The 16,160-nt window shown below is 36.8% G+C and overlaps 1 protein-coding gene and 1 non-coding gene across 5 annotated transcripts in view; one reads left to right on the top strand and one right to left on the bottom strand.

Annotated features, from left to right (window-relative positions):
- Positions 1-16,160, bottom strand: part of NR1H4 (nuclear receptor subfamily 1 group H member 4) — an 82,777-nt gene that overhangs the window by 19,043 nt on the left and 47,574 nt on the right. For 2 of the 4 annotated variants that reach the window (XM_049782820.1, XM_049782818.1), the window contains exons 3-7: positions 13,984-14,136; positions 11,046-11,179; positions 10,186-10,284; positions 9,732-9,831; positions 6,245-6,391 (exon numbers count right to left, since the gene is read on the bottom strand). In XM_049782820.1, the coding sequence (XP_049638777.1) occupies positions 6,245-6,391; positions 9,732-9,831; positions 10,186-10,284; positions 11,046-11,179; positions 13,984-14,136 (633 nt within the window). The remainder of the gene's footprint in view (positions 1-6,244; positions 6,392-9,731; positions 9,832-10,185; positions 10,285-11,045; positions 11,180-13,983; positions 14,137-16,160) is intronic. The other 2 variants (XM_049782821.1, XM_049782819.1) reach the window with 1 other exon arrangement.
- Positions 4,022-4,153, top strand: LOC126023222 (small nucleolar RNA SNORA51). Its single transcript, XR_007500424.1, has one exon. It is a non-coding gene; the product is annotated as a small nucleolar RNA SNORA51 (small nucleolar RNA).

Below are 16,160 nucleotides of genomic sequence, written 5' to 3'. Positions count from 1 at the left end.
GTCATGGTGTCAGACATTCTTGATGAAGCATTGGATCCTATTTGCTAGAATTTTGTTGAGGATCTTTGCATCTGTGTTCATTAGGGATATTGGTCTGTAGTTTTCGTTTTTTGAAGCGTCTCTGTCAGGTATTGGTATTAGGGTGATGTTAGCTTCATAAAAAACTATTTGGGTGTGTTCCTGATTCTTCAATTTCATGGAAGAGCCTGAAAAGAATTGGTAGTCGTTCCTCTTGAAAGGTTTGAAAGAATGCATTAGTGAATCCATCTGGGCACGAGCTTTTGTTTTTGGGAAGACTTTTTATCACCATTTTAATTTCCTCAGTCTGTTTAGATATGCTAGATCATTCTGGTTTAAATGTGGAAGATTATAGGAGTCAAAGAATTTATCCATTTCTTCCAGGTTCTCATGTTTTGTCACATACAGTTTCTCAAAGTAGTCTCTGATTACTTTTGAATCTCTGTATTAACTGTAATTCATCTCCCCCTCTGTTTCTTTGTGAGTTTTGCTATTAGTTTATCAATCTTGTTTATGTTTTTAAAGAACCAACTTTTGCTTTCATTGATCTTTTGGATTGTTTTTTGGATTTTCACTTCATTGATTTCTGCTCTATGTTTCTTGCCATAGTGACTAGGAAAGAAAAAGATATCAAGGGCATCCAGATAGGAAAGGAAGAAGTCAAGCTCTCACTGTTTGCAGATGACATAATACTATATTTAGAAAACCCTAAAGACTCTACCAAAAAGCTTCTAGAAACAATAAATATTTATAACAAAGTGGCAGGCTACAAAATTAACATGCAAAAATCAATGACCTTCTTGTACACCAATAATAATAGAGAAGGAATGGATATTTAAAAAATCCCATTCACATTAGTGTCACAAAAACTCAAATACCTTGGAGTCAACTTAACTAAAGTGGTGAAGGACCTATACAAAGTAAACTATAAAACCCTGCTTCAAGAAATAAAAGAGGACACACAGAAATGGAGAAACATCCCTGCTCATGAATTGATAGGATTAACATCATTAAAATGGAAATACTCCCCAAACCATTATACAGATTTAATGCAATCTCTCTAAAGATACCCATGACATTCTTCAAAGGAGTGGATCAAATACTTTTAAAATTCATTTGGAACAATAAACACTCACGAGCTAGAATAACCCTTAGGAAAAGCAATATGAGAGGCATTACTTTCCCAAATTTTAAATTGTATTGCTAAGATATAGTCATTAAAACAGCATGGTACTGGAATAAAGACAGACTCTCAGATCAATGGAATATACTTTAGTATTCAAAAAATAAAAATGTTCCCCAGACATTCAATCAATTAATTTTTGATAAAGGGACAAGAAATGCAAAATGGGGCAAGGAAAGACTCTTGACAGTATTGGCATAACTGATCTGCCACTTGCAAAAAAAAAAAACTAACTCAGACCTCCACCTAACATGATGCACCACAGTCAAATCCAAATAAATTAAATACCTTGATATCAGACCCGAAACCATACGTATATATATAGAACAACACGTAGGTAAAACACTCCAAGATATTGAGACTAAAGGCATCTTTTTTTTGTTTGTTTGTTTGTTTTTGTTTTTTTTTGTTTTGGGGCCACACCCGTTTGACGCTCAGGGGTTACTCCTGGCTATGTGCTCAGAAATCGCCCCTGGCTTGGGGTGACCATATGGGACGCCGGGGGATCGAACCGCGGTCCTTCCTTGGCTAGCGCTTGCAAGGCAAACACCTTACCTCCAGCGCCACCTACCCGGCAAAAGGCATCTTTAAGGAGGAAACATCACTTTCCAAAGAAGTGGAAGCAGAGATAAACATATGGGACTATATTAAGCTGAGAAACGTCTGCACCTCAAAGGAAATAGTGTCTAGGATACAAAAGCCACCCACAGAATGGGAGAAACTATTCACCCAATACCCACCAAATAAGGGGCTAATATCAAAAATATAAAAGATACTGACATAACAAGAAAATAACATCTAGCCCCATCAAAAAGTGGGGAGAAAAAATGAACAGATACTTCCTCAAAGAAGAAATATAAATGGCCAAAAGGCACATGAAAAAATGTTCTGCATCACTAATCATCAGGGAGATGCAAATTAAAACAACTATGAGATACCATCTTACACCACAGAGACTAGTACACATCACAAAAATAAAACAAAACAAAACAAAAAACAAAGCAACAACAACAACAACAAACAAGAACAGTCTGTGCTGGCAGGGATATGGAGAAAAAGGAACTCTCATTCCATTCTGGTGGGAATTCTACCTAGACCCATCTTTATGAAAAACATAATGGAGATTCCTCAAAAAATTGAAAGTTGAGCTCCCATATGATCCAGCTATACCACTCCTAGAGATACATCCTAGGAACATAAAAATACAATTCAAAAATACCTTCCTCACACCTATATTCATTGCAGTGCTATTTACAATAGCCAGACTCTGGAAATAACCAGAATGCCCTCAATAGATGAATGGCTAAAGAAACTGGTACATATATACAATGGAATATTATGCAGCTGTCAGGGAGATGAAGTAATGAAATTTTCCTATACATGGATGTTCATGGAATCTGATATAAGTCAGAGAGAGAGAGATATGGAATAGTCTCACTCATCAATGGGTTTTAAGAAAAATGAAGGACATTATTGTAATAATGCCCAGAGGCAATATAAATAAGGGCTAGAAGGACCGGCTCATGATATGAAGCTCATCACAAAGAGTGGTGAGTGCAGTTAGAGAAATAACTACACTGACAACTATAGTGACAATGTTGACAACGTCAATGGATGAGAAAAGTAGAATGCCTGTCTCGAATATAGGTGTGTGTGTGAGGGGAGGTTGGGGACATTGTTGATGGGAATGTTGCACTGGTGAAGTGGGATGTTCTTTTTATGACTGAAACCCAACTACAATCATGTTTGTAATTAAGGTGCTTAAATTAAGATAATATTGAAAAAATGTTCCCAGTAAATGCCTTGCTCAGATGCCAATTCTTTGTGGAGCACTTTACCATTACTATCTTTGTGCAGTTCTTCCCTCCCCTCTGGAATGTAAGTATTTTAGTAGAGGGCACCTGTCTAATTCCTCCCTTTACCCCCACCATAGTCCTTGACCTTAACTATTGGTTAAATGAACGAAAGATTCATTGATTATATAAAAACAACACAAGGTTTTTTGTTGCTGTTGTTGTTTTGTTTGATTTTGTTTTAGTGACCAAACCCAGGCGAACTTAAGACTTACTCCTGGCTCTGCTCTCAGGGATCATTTCGGGGGTGCTCAGTTGACCAAATGAGGTGCTGAGTCAACTACAAGCAAGGTAACAAAGTGTCCCAACCACTATACTCTCTCTCCAGCTCTAAACAATGCAGTTTTTTTTAAAGGTGAATTTAAAAAATTGTTAGTAATACAAATTATGTTTTGCTTTTTAACTCTGGTAAAACCATAATGAATAAAAAACTATTTAAATATTTTTAATGAAAAGGTGAATTATAAATAGCATCACAACAGGGATATTCAATACTCTGGTGGTGGAGAACTGCAGTAACATTATCACAAATATCCCAAGTATCCTTCTTCCCCACTCCACCCAGGCCTGTACTGTAGACAGGCTTTCTACTTCCCTCATTCAGTCACATTTTGTTATGATAGTTCTCAGTGTAATTATTTCTGTGACTGCACTAAATGATCCATCCCTATGATGAGCTTCATGTCAGGAGCTGGACCCTCCAGTCCTCTTCTATTTTGCCTCTGAGAATCATTACACAAATGTTTTTCATTTTTCTCAAAACCCATAGATAAGGGAGACCATTCTGTGCTTATCTCTCTCCCCCTGACTTATTTCACTCAGCATAATAGATTCCATATACATCCATGTATAGGAAAATTTCATGATAATGGGATCTGAGCAATCTGAACAATTGGGATATTGGTCATTGGAATGTTGCACTGGTGAAGGAATATATATACATACATACATATAAAAGAAAAGATAAGGCCTCCCAATTCTTACCACAGGCTGTGTTCTTTACACTAAATGTATAAAAAGAGGAGTACAGAAAATGCACCCCATATACACCTCAACCCAAGCCCTTCGCCTGGTTTGTATTGTGAATTGGGGCACAAAAAAAATTATCACAAATACCATGAATATTAACATATTTTGTTACTAATAACTAAAAATACAATTTAGAAGCAAAATAACACAAAAAATTTCCTTTCAAATAAAACATAAATTGTTTGTTTTGTTTTTTGGGCCACACCTAGTGACACTCAGGGTTATTCCTAGCTATGTGCTCAGAAATCGCTCCTGGAGGCCGGAGAGATAGCATGGAGGTAAGGCGTCTGCCTTGCAATCAGAAGGTTGATGGTTTGAATCCCAGCATCCCATATGGTCCCCCGAGCCTGCCAGAAGCGACTTCTGAGCGTAGAGCCAGGAGTAACCCCTGAGCGCTGCTGGGTGTGACCGAAAAACAAACAAACAAACAAAACAAAAAACAATTAAAAAACGAAAGAAATCGCTCCTGGTTTGGGGAGTCATATAGGATGCGGGGGGATTGAGCCAAGGTCCGTCCTAGGTCAGCTGCGTGCAAGGCAAACACCATACAGCTTCACTATCGCTTCAGCCCCAATATAAACAATTTAAATTGTTTTTTGTTTGTTTTGTTTTGAGATCACACCCAGCGATGCTCAGGGGTTACTCCTGGCTCTACTCAGGAACTACTCCTGAGTTACTAGGGGAATCATAAGAGATACCAAGGATTACATTCCAGTCTGCCACATGCAAGGTAAGCACCTTAACCACTGTGCTATTCACCAATATTTAATTTTTAATAGTTTTATTAATTTACTTTACCATTGTTGTAAAATTGTCTAAACACTTTGTTTCCAATCCTGACTTAAAATTACTGATTAGTGAGTATTTTAATTTGTTCCTGTCAATCATAGAATGATAGCAGTTTAGGAAGAAAAGGTCTTGTGAAGTCATCTTAACTATTTCATCTCTGTCTTACTAAATCTAATCTATCTCAAGAAAATGATTTTTTAAAACAAATATCCTATGAGAGTTTCTGATAATTTATACCAATGTCTCCCGATCTTTTCTGTCACAATATTACTCCATTAAGTTAAACTAAGCTACTTTTACTGTTATTACTAGGTCTCTAGTGGGTAAATATTTATTGGGGGGCCCACCCAGTAGTGGTCAGAAGTTTCACAGGTCTGGGAGTCAAATCCAGGTCTCCCACATACCAAGCATGCACACTAGTTCTTTATGCTGTCTCTCTGGTTCTTGATAGAGCACTTTTGAAGTGGTATTTCCTGTCACTTCAGTCATTTATCCCATTTTTCAATTTATTTAAATGTAAAGCTGAAACAAAAGTGGCACTTCATAGGAATTTTGCAAGGATAATGATAGCATTATTTTTTAAAAGTCATAAGAATAGTAGCTGAGACCAAGAAAAATATGTACAAATGTTGCTATATTGTTTCTTATTTTGTTTTGAAGAGAGATGGATAGTAGTTTTTTTAGTTTGTCATAATAGTTTGGTAGAATAAGTTATCCTTGCTTCTTTCTGCAATGCATTTTTGGACCACACCCAATGGTTTATTCTTGGCTCTGTACTCAGGGATCATTTCTGGTAGTCTCAGAAAGCTATATGGAGTGTCAGAGATTGAATGTAGATATTAGTCATCTGCATGCAAGGCAAGTACCCTGTCCATTGTACTATCTCTCTGGTCCCACATAATTTTTTTAAATCAAACTAATTTTTTTTATCCTTTCATCTTAGTGAAATGAAGAGTAACTTTGTTATTTTTACTTGAATCAGGGGTCTCAAATTCAATTTACCTGTGGGCCGCAGGATGCAAAGTCGGGGTGATCTTGAGTGCAAAGTAAATAGTAAGCCTTGACCATTGTGGGGTGTGACCCAAACAACTAAAACAAAACAAAACAAAAAAAGATTCCTCTAGGGCAGGGCCACAAAATGTTGTACAGAGGGCCGCAAATGGCCCGCGGGCCTCGAGTTTGAGACCCCTGACTTAAATAATATGGATTTTTGAGCAACATCTTTAAAAAATTTCTATTTAACACATAATTTCTAGTCATTCTCCTGTTAGTCACATGGCATAACTTATAAGATAGGCAAGAAACATATTCATGGGGTATAAACAGTCTTACTTTCAGAAACTATTTTTCTGCCATTAGTCAAACTACTTACCACTCTTTCTAATTCTTTCTTCCAATAGATCAGCATGTCCAGCTGGAAGTTTCTTATTGAAAATCTCAGCTGAACGGAGGAACATAGCTTCAACTGCAGATCCTTTTAACAAAGCGATCTGATCTTCATGGTCCAAAGTCTGAAATCCTAGAGGAATATTATAATCAAATTAGCATTAAGGAGTTGTAAATGCTGCACAATAATTTTTCTCTATCACCATCCTCCTCTTGGTAAAACATTTCTGAAAGTGATGTTACTGTTTTAAGGTTGAGTAATTAAACTGGGTCAAGAAGTATCTTTTGAGCTGCCTCCCAAAAGAAGCTAGTTTATATCTATATTGAGTAGGAGTCATTGAACAAATTGGGCAAAAAATGCATCTCAAATCCACACAATATCTATGTAATTCATAATAAACATGCACTGCTTATGATGAAATCGCTCTCAGAAATCAGTGACAAACAGTCCACCCTGGTACCCTAGGTAACCTGGTACCCCAGCTCTGCAGACTAGGAACATCAAACAACCCCCCCCCCAAAAAAAAAGGTTCATTAATTCCATAGTTAAAATATAGAAAAGTAGAGAAGAAAGTCGTGCTTGGATTATATGCCACTATTTTAGGGATTCTGGGAGCTCTTTGTAAGGTCAAGGCCAAGTCTCCAGCACCCTGACAAGTTTAGTTAGTTCTGTTAACTGAATGATGAATGATGAATGGACTCAACTTGGTCTCACAAAACACCCTTTCACTATTAGGACAATATCATGATTATTTGTAATAATGTTGTAATTATTTTCGGGAGGTTTGGGCCACACTTGGTAGCAGTCAGGGGTTACTCCTGGCTCTGTGCTCAGAAGTCACTGGCTGGCTCAGGGGACATATGGGATGTGGGGAATAAAACCTGGGTCTGTCCCAGATTGGCTGCATGCAAAGCAAATGCCCTAACACTATGCTATTATTCTGCCCCAATAATGTTGTGATTTTTATGATTATTTTTAAAATATTTTTTTTCTCTAGAGTTTTTTATGTTTTATTTTAGGTTGTGTTTTTAATTATTTCCTTCTGGTGTATTCATTGAATGCACATCAATTTTACTTTTCCCCTCTTTATGCCAGATACTGGAATGAAGAAGATTTAATATGTTGCTATTGGGGCTGGAGAAGTACAGAACTTGCCTTGAACCTAATTGACTTGGGATCAATCTCTAGCTTCATATATGGTCCTTTAAGCCCTTGCCAGGAGTGATCCCTGAGCACCTTGTATGTATCCCCAGACAAAAATGAACTAAAAAAAGTACTGTCATATTTTAAACACCTTTAGATAAGCTTCACACTTATGAGTAAAATGGTATTTTTGACTATGATTATCTCTTTGTTCAAGACTAAGTGACCATCTGCTGGGGGAGAAGGGAGATGGGGAGCATAGGTGGTGGGATTGTTATACTGGTGAATGGGGGGTGTTCTTTTTATGACTGACACCCAACTACAATCACGTTTGTAATCCTGGTGCTTAAATAAAGATATTATTTTACAAAGATAAAATAAAAACTGTTCCCATAAACAACAAAATTATTTTCTCCTTTCAGTTTTTTGCTCTCCTATAATCTTATTTTTGATCAAAATTGTCTTCAGCTTAATTAGCATATACAAAATTAAGTTCCTTCTTCATTGTTAGAGAGAAATGGGAGAATATTAATATTTCAAAGATAACAAGAATGTTTTCCCACATTTTATGAGTTTTCTGTAGACTTATGTCTACCAATGACATTTCAACAAAATAAGTATCATGCAGATGGAAAAGAGGGGCAAATTAACATCTAATTAAAATTTCATGTCAGATATTATCTTCTATCATTTTATATTACAATGTCATACTGCTGTAAAAGTACTTATTACATTTTTCTACAGCACAGGATTCTGGGGGTTATTTTGCTATTGTTTAATTTGTTTTGTTTTTGTTTTAGGGCCACATCTGGCAAGTGTCCCTGGGTTACTTCCTGGGTCTGTACTCAGGGATCACTTCTGGTGGGCTTAACCATAAGGGATACTGTGTTGACCATAGGGGATACTGGGTTGGTTGTGTGCAAGGCAGCATCCATTGTACTATCACTTTGACTTTTACACCATTGGATTCTAATGTACACATGTGCAATTCACACACAGCCCACCCCTCCATATATATTTTTTTTCATCCTCAGTAAATAGGGGCAGGGGGGAGAGAAGTAGTTTGTATTTCTTGTTTTGTTGTGCAGGTTTCTAACTCAGGACATAATAAGTATGAGGCATGTGTTCTACCACTTTATTATATCTGACTCTGTATTCTAATATGTTTTGAAAGCGTTGATACAACCAACCCCTTATTGGCTAGGAAAGCATGCTAAAAAGCATCAAAAGAACTGGGGGCTGGAAGATTTTTGCCTTGTATTCTGCACTGGCACTATGAATTGTTCCTTATTCCATATATACTTTACATTAAACCTTACCAATTCTTGAATCTCTATTTTGTTTTTTTCTCCTCTATAGTTGGATTTCAATCCAACCAGACTTTACTGGTACAGTAGTATACTAACTGCCTCTAGTCCCTTCTTATTAAAATTCATTGTAGGAACTGAGAAAAATCATACCTCTATAACATAAATTGTATCACCTCAATAAAAATATCACCCCTAATTTCTTTATCATCTAGCAAACAAGAACTAAATTTCTTAGTTAATTCCTTATTATCTGATTCAGACTTTCCTTATTTCCACCCAGGAACCTACTATATGTATTAATCTATAGCCATAATAAATTAAATTTCTCTCTCACCTCAAAAATTTTATCCATTTTATTTATTTGTTTAGTTTGGCGACACATTTGTCCTAACCCTGGGAGTGTTCTGGTAGTGCAAAAAGTCACATTCACTACTTCTTGGAGACCATAGACTGCTGGGAACCAAACCTAAGACTCCAAACACATACAGCATGTTCTTCTCCACTTAAAAGTCCTCTTCCTAGCCCTGTAAGTCCATTCTTGTTTTTGCCCTTTTATATTTTCACAAGTTGATTCTCACTTGAAATGCCTTTTCTCTTCCATACCTCCTAGAAAGCTCCCTGGCTCCATTCCACATTTAATATAAATATTGCTCTTTTCGACCTCAGGTACATTTAGTGACTGCTTCCTTGATTCAAACAGTACTTTGTATATGTACCTTTTAAAAATTATAGGGTATTTAATCACCTACCTTGAAGGTAGTAGCTAGGTATTAAATGTAAGGTGGGTATAAACCATAAATACAGGGAAGAATATCAACTTTGAAAGGTTTCAATTTATTAGCCTATAAATTTATAAAATGAGATAATTAGATAATGACCCCAACACTTCTTTAATATAATAAACACATTCCTCTAAATCTAAAATGAGATTATATCATCCATTTTACAGTAAACAATCTTTCTCACTATTACAAGAATACTGTAGGGTGTAGCAGAGAAGCAAATACATGTAAAAATACCTGGAAGTTTTTTTGTGAATTCTACAAGAATCTGGACATGACTGGTAGCCATTTCTGTTAAAATGAGAAAATTTTCTTCTGCACTGAATTCTTCTTTTAACTAAAATTTAAGAACAAACCAAATGATTAATAATCAAATTAAGAGGAGAAATCAACATAAAATCATTAAATTAAATATCTAGATTTGATAATAAAATTTAAGATCCCGTGCATAAATATTTTGCAGATTCTTGGAGAGAAGTTATTACAAAGGTAGACTATTACCAAGGTAGATGTGAGATTTTCTTATTCATATGTTAATGGTTTAATGTTGCTAAGGATTGATATGTATAACTTAAATTTTAAGCTTAAAACATTTTAAAATACCATCTATATAAAAATTCTTAACTCAAAGGAGTTAAAGTTCTAGAAAAATGTTAACTTTAATTTCTGTACTTTCAGATATTATACATACAATTTTATTAGTTATTTCTTGAGGCATCCTCTGTTTGCTATATGAATCCATAATATAATTTAAGAGGTTCTGTTGATCTGGGGTGAGTTCAGTTTTCTCCTACACTGACAAAAAAATAAAAGGTGTTAGAGAAAATGATTATAAGAAAATGTTCCACTTGTAAAATCTGGAATAAATTACTAGCAGAAATTATTTTTATAAATTCAAAGTTTTGGGACTAAAGAGACAGTACAGTGGATTGGGCATTTGTCTTGCAAGCAGCTAACCTAGGATGGATTTCTGGCATCTCATATGCTCCTCTAAGCCTTCAAAGAGTGATTACTTAGCTCAGAGCCAGAGGTAAGCTCTGAACACTGCAGGATGTAGCCAATACAATAATATAAATAAATAAATAAATAAATAAATAAATGCCCCAAGTAAGATAAACTTCTTTTCATGAACCCTTGCCATTGTCAAGGACAAGTTTACACACCTTCATTGAGTCCACATTTCTCCCAGCTTGAGTCTCCCTTCTCAATGACAGGCAAAAAGAGGCCACCAAAACTCACTTTGGAAAATTCATTTTATACACCAAACCATTATCACTAGTAAACGGGATAGTGGGAGTGGAATGGAGCCAGGGCGTCACTTTTTAACTTGCCACTTTACTGCGATGGGATTTATTACACCTTTGGTTGCATATGTTCCATTCTTGATTGACAAAAGCAGCAGCTCATGTCCAGTGAGTCTGACAGAGTGGAAATGCTGCATGCCTCCTGACTCTGGCTCTAAGCTGCAAACCTCCCAGCCAGATTGCTGCAGCTCAGCGCATGTGTACAAGCCAGCTCTGCTGCTGTCGTGGCAACTTTACACGTTATTACCCTGCATGACTTAGTGGTCGAGGTCACTTGTCGCAAGTACCGTCCTTCACTGTCTTCATTATTGCTCTGATCTGCGTGCTGCTTCACATTTTTTCTCAATCGCTTAGATTTACACTGAATTTCAGTTAACAAGCCTGAAAACAAACAAACACAGCGACTCACCAATCACAGAAAGGCCTGCAGGGCATATGGAAACAAGACTGCTGTTATTGAGTTGGCTCTGCTAACGCCATCAACAGAGCCAGCTCTAGCCTTATTGAGTTATTATTTCGTGGAGTTTCTTAGGGGATTGGATTTGGAGTGTTTCCTACGCAGAGTTTAGGGACACAAGGGATCACTCTCGGGTATACTTAGTCAACTGGGCCAAATGGTGCTGCTGCGACCAACGATGCTGGGCCCTTTAAGTGCCACCCAGTGGTTTTCAGGGCAGGGGAATGTGGCACAGGGGTGAGGGTGGGGTGTGAAGTGCAGTTCCTCATGAATGTTAGGTATGCACCCCTCACTTCCGAGCTATCTCTTTGGTCTGCTTCTGACATTTGAAGATTTTTACTTTGAACAATAAATTAATCTCCCAAATAGATAGTGCAAGAATTAAATGCATGCATTCCATGGGCCGGTTATTGGTTGCATCTCTGGTACCATGTAGCCCCTTAAGAACTGTTGAGAGAAGCACTGACAGTCCCAAGATGCCAAATGTGACCCTGGAGGTCCCCAAAGCAATACCAGGTTGTCATGTCAATTCCCAGCATGGCAGGTACCATGTCCTTGGCACCAATCTGCTGCTCAGTTGACTGAGAATTTACAGAAGGGCCTCAGAGCTTCCTGATTACTTCTTGAGACCTTCTCACAAGAAATTTACTTTTATAAGTATGTATCTTCATTGCTGAATAGGAATAATATCTGCATCATAATGTATTATTATATAAATTAAATGCAGATTTTTTGTACATGAGCTTTAGAGGAACCAGTGTTATTATATAACAGGAAGGTGCTTGCCTTCTATGCAGCAGATCCAGATAAGATACCTGGCATCCCATATATTCCTCTGAATACCATCATGTGTGATCCCAAACACAGAGCTAGGAGTAAGCTCGGAATACTACTGGTTGTGACACAAACAAATAAAGGTGAGCTTCATAAAAACATATTAAAATATTATAACAATGCAAGATATTCAGTAAATTAAAATGAATGGTTATCTAGACCAGGAATTAGGAGAATCCATTCATTTTTTATTTACTGAATATGTAAAAGCAGTTTTATTATTACTTTTTACCCATATTTATATAAATGTCTATGACATATATTTGGTTTAATATAAACAAAAATAAATGTTTTGAGTGAGACACATCATTGGGGGAAAATTCTGAACTCTTGTTAACTTTCAGAACTGTTAATTCTGTTAATAACTCAGATATTATTGTGAACTTGGTTAAAGACAAAAGTAACTCAAGAACATTTTCTTTTGAACAATTAGATAAAATTGCCATACATTTTTATTTAAACAGAATAATAAATAATAGTGAAGAACCATCATTCGCATTTTATTTAATTTCCTCATAATATTATTAATAAAATTGAGTTTTTATATAGAATTTCTTTGTATAGAAAATCTATTTTATAGGCTATGAAAGTATTTGTTATTGGGTCAGTTTCTGTTCTAATATAATCAATTATCATGCATGGAGTCAGGAGAAATGTCGTGAGTACTTCTGCTGGAATAAGTTCATATATAAGTAATGAGCAATGTGAACTACCCAGTATCAAAGCATTTCCATTGCAAGGTTAGGTTTCAGCAGCAAGCCCCTACTGCAGACTCTGGCCAGCTCCTGTTGCACATATACTAGATAAAGATTGTAATCGGCCACTATAAAATTTTCATCCACAGGTCTGGATTATTTACACTGGCCTATTTTCCCTCTTCCTGCACAAATTATATCACTGTCTATCCCAGGTCAGGAAACAATACAAATGGAGTCACTTTCCAAGGGTTTTTATTCCATAAGGCATTCCATTTCTGATTATTTCTATCCCCTTGGCGACATTATTTACCAATGTGTGTTTTGAGAAGAAATAGGTCGTATCTTAGAATCTGAGTAGAATTTGCAGAATGAAAAATGAATGTTATATACTAGCATGCATTTCAAATTTTTATAAGGATTGTGGCTCCTCACATTGCCATGGCAGTTAATACAGTGTCTCTTTATCAGATGAAAGGGGAAAATTATATTAAAACTCAGAGTAGTTAATTTCCTGTGGAAACCTATACAAATTGGTTTAAAGCAGTGCTATGAGAAAAAAAGATTTTTAATAAAATGACTTGGTTTAAAACTCTATTTAGACAATTCAGAAGCAGTTATACCTTACAAAGTATTTTTTTTCTTTTTTTTTTTTTCCACACCTGTTTGATGCTCAGGGGTTACTCCTGGCTAAGCACTCAGAAATTGCCCCTGGCTTGGGGGGACCATATGGGACGCCAGGGGATCGAACTGCAGTCCTTCCTTGGCTAGTGCTTGCAAGGCAGACACCTTACATCTAGCGCCACCTCGCCGGCCCCTACAAAGCATTCTTAACTTTCCCCCACAATTGGGAAATCTTGTGCTAATCAAACAACATGGATATTAATAAAATTTGGAGAAAACTGGCTGTCCATTTTTTGTAGCTTATGAAAACATGTTATTTTGACCCGTTTCATGCCATTTCACATGTAATTCATTGAAACCACATACAAACACACAACAAAACACAGGCATTTCTGTAAGTGAACAAAATGCTCTTGAGTTTGGACAACTGCAATGATTCATTACCCTTTTAAGTACAATGATGGTCTAGCAAATCTCTTCTTGGAGATGTGAAGCATCATTTTATCTAGAGAGTTTACCTGACATTTGCCTCCTTAAGAGATTTTAGGTGGAATTTAACTGCTTGATGTGAATACCTGTATACATACATTCAGCCAACATTCCCATCTCTTTGCACTTCCTTAGTCGACACTCTTGGCATTTTCTTCGCATATACATATCCATCACACAATTGCCACCATTTTTGCACTTGTACACTGCATTTTTGGTAATGCTTCGCCTGAAGAAACCTATGAAAAAAACACAGCAAGGACTCACAAGAAAACTCTTAATATCTTCTGTTCAGAAAAGCATTTTAAGCAAACTCTGAGCGTGTTGGCAACAAGGGTTCCTTCAATCACCTACAGCATCTCAATGACCACTGTGATCAATTTCTCCCTCAAAAACAGAGATACATTTGAGGACTACTTTTGAGAACTACAATTGCTTAGGAAAGATAGTGTTGTTTTTTTGTTTTTTTTGTTTGTTTGTTTTGTTTTGTTTTTTTGAGGCCACACCTGTTTGATGCTCAGGGGTTATTCCTGGCTAAGTGCTCAGAAATTGCCCCTGGCTTGGGGGGACCATACGGGACGCTGGGGGATCAAACCGCGGTTCATCCTTGGCTAGTGCTTGCAAGGCAGACATCTTACCTCTAGTGCCACCTCGCCAGTCCTGATAGTGGTTTTTTTAAGATACAGAACTTAAGCAATAGAATTGCTGGTGGTAGGTTTTGTTTATTTATTTTATTTTATTTTATTTTAGAAGAGTGACAACATTCAACTGTGCTCAGGAACTCTCTGCTCAGGGATCACTTCTAGTTGACTTCGGGGGACTATATGGGGTTTTAGGTATCAAATCAGGTCAGCTGCATACAAGGCAAATTCTTTGTCCACTATACTATTTCTCTGACACCCAGGTCACTTTTGTCTGCCTAGAATTTAAGACTGGTAGAGGGAAAAACCAGGCAAACCACCTACCAAATGAAATGATGTGTTTCAGTTGTGATTGGGACAAACGTGGCCCAGAGAATGATTGTGGATGAGGAGGTTCACCTTGTAAAAGAATGTTGAGCTAATTCCACAGAAGTGATGTGCTATGACCAGGGACACCTGGAGAGACCTCATTTAATTGTTTAAGTCAGTAGTGAATGTGCCAGCCTGATTCAGTTATCAAACTACAACCTTGATTGGAAAGCATCCAAGGCATAGTTTCAGAAGCAGCCTTACTGCAGCTAAGCTGCTTAGAGTTGAGGAGGGGATTTAAATGACTTCCTTTCTGCTTGCCTTTCCTTTTCTTTTCACTTCTTTTAGCCTCTATCAGCTCCCCATAGTTTCTGATTCTCCAAAGTTAAATGGGAAAGGATCATAGAAACAGGTAAAGAAGTGTTAGGAAAAGTATTTGTTTGTTTAGTATGGTTAAGAACTGACATGCCTGTATGTGTTTGAAATCAGCCATTTCTCCCTTTGGCTGGGCAAGTAAAAGAACTCCCCTTTTTTTTCCCTGGGATCTGTCTGTTGGCAGTGCCATGATGAGGGCAAACACATTTCTGTTCTAGATTATGTTCTAATCTAGCTCATGGCTTGTAGATTATTTCTTGCATGTTGGTATTTGGCAATTTACCTCTCTTCTCTTCATACTGAGGTCCTTCTATGTAGACCTCTGGCCATGGATTTAAGCTCTTTCCCTGTTAGCTATATTTGATGTGGGGTAGAGAAATCTCTTTCCTCAGCAGATAGCCATCCTATTTTATATTTTTTCAACTTCATTTTACATGCTCTAAAACCTTTAAAATCTACTCTATTATTCCCAGCTCCTGTCCACTTTAGACCTCAAAGTAAGTGAGCTACTTAACTCGTACTTGTCTCTGCCACTGCAAGATGGACTCCCTTTGGAATGTAGCATTTTAATGTATCAACTGAAATAGAGTTAGCAGGAATGATTCTTTTTTGAGCAGTCTGTTGGAAAAATACCTAACATTTATTAATGTTTACTAAACTAACTATTCAAGCCACTTTACTAGCATTTAGTTATTTATCTTATCAAGATCACTATGAAAGAGAAAAAGGGAAAAAAAGACCATGATGAAGTGCTTATATTACTGTATTATAAGGAAAGCAAAGGCACATGGCAGTTATCTTGGCCTCATCACATAGTTAATAAGTAGACCAGGAGTATTTAGACCCAGATAGTCATGCTTCAAAGCCCACAACTGTAAGCATTGCATTAGAATTGCCCTTTGGTCACAAAAGAGAAAAAATAACTTGATAGTAAGTAC

This window comes from Suncus etruscus, chromosome 11 (genome assembly GCF_024139225.1).
Source record: "Suncus etruscus isolate mSunEtr1 chromosome 11, mSunEtr1.pri.cur, whole genome shotgun sequence".
Classification (NCBI taxonomy): Eukaryota; Metazoa; Chordata; class Mammalia; order Eulipotyphla; family Soricidae; genus Suncus; species Suncus etruscus.
The sequence above is the reverse complement of the archived record's forward strand: the minus strand, read 5'-3'. Positions and strand labels throughout refer to the sequence as shown.